At 46.4% G+C, this 2286-nt stretch overlaps 1 protein-coding gene across 2 annotated transcripts in view; it reads left to right on the forward strand.

Moving 5' to 3' along the window:
• The first annotated feature begins 17 nt into the window (after positions 1-17).
• LOC106525864 (T-lymphocyte activation antigen CD80) overlaps positions 18-2286 on the forward strand; it is a 7458-nt gene continuing 5189 nt past the window's right edge. Inside the window, exons 1-4 of one of the 2 annotated variants that reach the window (XM_014020231.1) lie at positions 18-488; positions 748-1062; positions 1134-1412; positions 1487-1660. In XM_014020231.1, the coding sequence (XP_013875685.1) occupies positions 398-488; positions 748-1062; positions 1134-1412; positions 1487-1660 (859 nt within the window). In that variant the 5' untranslated portion in view covers positions 18-397. The remainder of the gene's footprint in view (positions 489-747; positions 1063-1133; positions 1413-1486; positions 1661-2286) is intronic. The other variant, XM_014020232.1, reaches the window with a different exon arrangement.

Genomic DNA, 2286 nt, shown 5'->3' on the forward strand with positions numbered 1-2286 from the left:
GTGTGTGTGTGTGTGTGTGTGTGTGTGTGTGTGTAAAGAAGTCAAGCAGGTTGGACCAATCTGTGTATACATGGCTCCTGAGCGGATATTAGCTGCCACACACTGACAAGACTCGGGTTTTCGCTGTTTAATCTCTTCATTTGAACTTTTCTCAGCTGTTTTTCTGGATTTCAGTCAGGGAGGATTTGTAACTTTGTGAGAGCAGGTATGAGGAAACAAGCTGCAGCTTGACTTGACGATGAACACAGTGGAAAGGGTGTGTGTTTGGCTCTGCAGAGAATGAGGAAGTATAGTCAAACAGGCATGTCTAACGTTCAGTCGGGTGTAGGTCTAATGTCTTAATAGTTTWTAATCAAGTTAAATATTCTCCAGCTGGATTTGGTCCCTTGGCGCGCTCATGTGCCCTCAGGAATGTATGGTGCCTGTGTTGGCGCTGTGGTACTGCGCAGGACTGCTGCTCAGCTCTGTGCATCTGTGTGCAGGTGTGGGTAAGTTCTCTACCTGTCTGGTCATGCAGATCACACACTAACATCACAAYTCACAGTAAAACTTAATGCTTTACATTTATTAAAGGTAGCATAACAGTCTCTGTCTCTGTTACTGCATGACCTGTACACCTGTTCCCCCGTGTTTGTCATGTGTGCCTTCTTGAATGGGTGATCTTAACTGTTTGTACAGCACCTTGTGAACTTATTTCTGTGAAAGGCACTATATAAATAATATTTTACTGACATGTGTTCTGTTCAGAAGAATGCATCCTTGGCATTGTGGGCCAGCCCATTCTTCTGCCCTGCCTCTACCATGAGCTATCTGTGAACTTTTCCATTGAGTGGAGGAAAGATGATAAAGTGGTGCTCAGATCAGTATGGGATGACAAAGGGAACGTGGAGACATGGAGTTTAAATCATGCTTCTATCCCTGCTGATGCTGCACGGAGTGGTAATTTCTCCCTGGAGCTGCCTGCTGTACATCCCAGAGAGGACGGGGTACATTACAGCCTTTTCCTCATTTCAGGGGAGAATCAAAGTTCCCCGCTGTGCAGCGTGTGCTTCAAGGTAGCAGGTTAGTTTCAAACTCAGCAGGTCGTCGTGAGAACACCTATAAGGAACTGACTCCTGCTTTTGTTTCTGCAGCCAGTTTCAGCATTTCCCTGTTGAAGAGGGAACACATGGCTGGGAACGAGACAACCTTCCTGTGTCACTCCACTGGCGGCTACCCGAAACCTTCAGTCTACTGGCTCATTAACAATACGCTTCAGCCCCCCAAGGGTTCAGTCAGGACCCTTACAGAGTTTGACCTCTCCTCTCATTTCTTCAGTGTCACAAGCAACCTGACCATCTCAGTTTCCAAAAATGACAACGTGTCGTGCATTGTCGAGAACCCGTCTATGAACGAAACCTTGAGATACACATGTGAGTTGTTCACCAGAGATTATCCTCGACATGCACCAGCGCCTCATTCATCTCTGCTTCTTCTTGGCGTGCAGACAAACCCAACGACGATGAGCCTGTTCAGAGTCGAGCCTCAGAGGCCATGTGGATCTTCAGCACGGGCCTGTGTGTGGTGGTGGGGATCATGGTCATTGCAGGAGTGGCTTATCAGATCCACCTGGACAACATAAGTAAGAGGAGGAAGAAGGAGTACCGAGAAGAAAAGAGAGGTAGGCACATTATATCCAACYAGGTTTATTGAATAGAGGCACTATCACGTGACTTTTCTTGGTCAAAGAGAGCAACCACACTTGGGGCGAGAACAAGCTGGTGAAGCTAAATGTGGTATCCATGTTAAATTTAGGTCAGCACATCAATGAAACTCAGTTTGATATTGACAACCATTATTTTGATTTGATAAAAATGTTTGTCAGTACATACAYTCATATCAGGAAAACATGTTGCCATGACAGCCCGCCCCTTCCAATGTGGCGTCTCACTGTGGTAGGAGTGAGACGCCACATTGGAAGGGGRGGGCTGTCAATGGCAAGGCCGGATTGCCCATATGGTTAATCKGGCCTTGCCATTGACAGCCCGCCCCTTCCAATGTGGCGTCTCACTCCTACCACAGTGGTCAATCTACAGAAGCYTACTGTCATTGGGCCTCATGCAAGAACACTTTTGTATTTTTATCCTGAATTTCTCTTACTTTTGCTCACATGAACAGAATCTGCAAATGCTTCTATCTTCAGGAAAAGTGTGTAAAAGAGCAGCGTAAACATGATGAACGCCCAGTGGTGGGCAGCACTAATGTAAATAGTAGTAGCACTAACCCTAATAGTCCATGGGTTAGGGT

This window comes from Austrofundulus limnaeus, unplaced genomic scaffold, assembly GCF_001266775.1.
Source record: "Austrofundulus limnaeus strain Quisiro unplaced genomic scaffold, Austrofundulus_limnaeus-1.0 Scaffold245, whole genome shotgun sequence".
Classification (NCBI taxonomy): domain Eukaryota; kingdom Metazoa; phylum Chordata; class Actinopteri; order Cyprinodontiformes; family Rivulidae; genus Austrofundulus; species Austrofundulus limnaeus.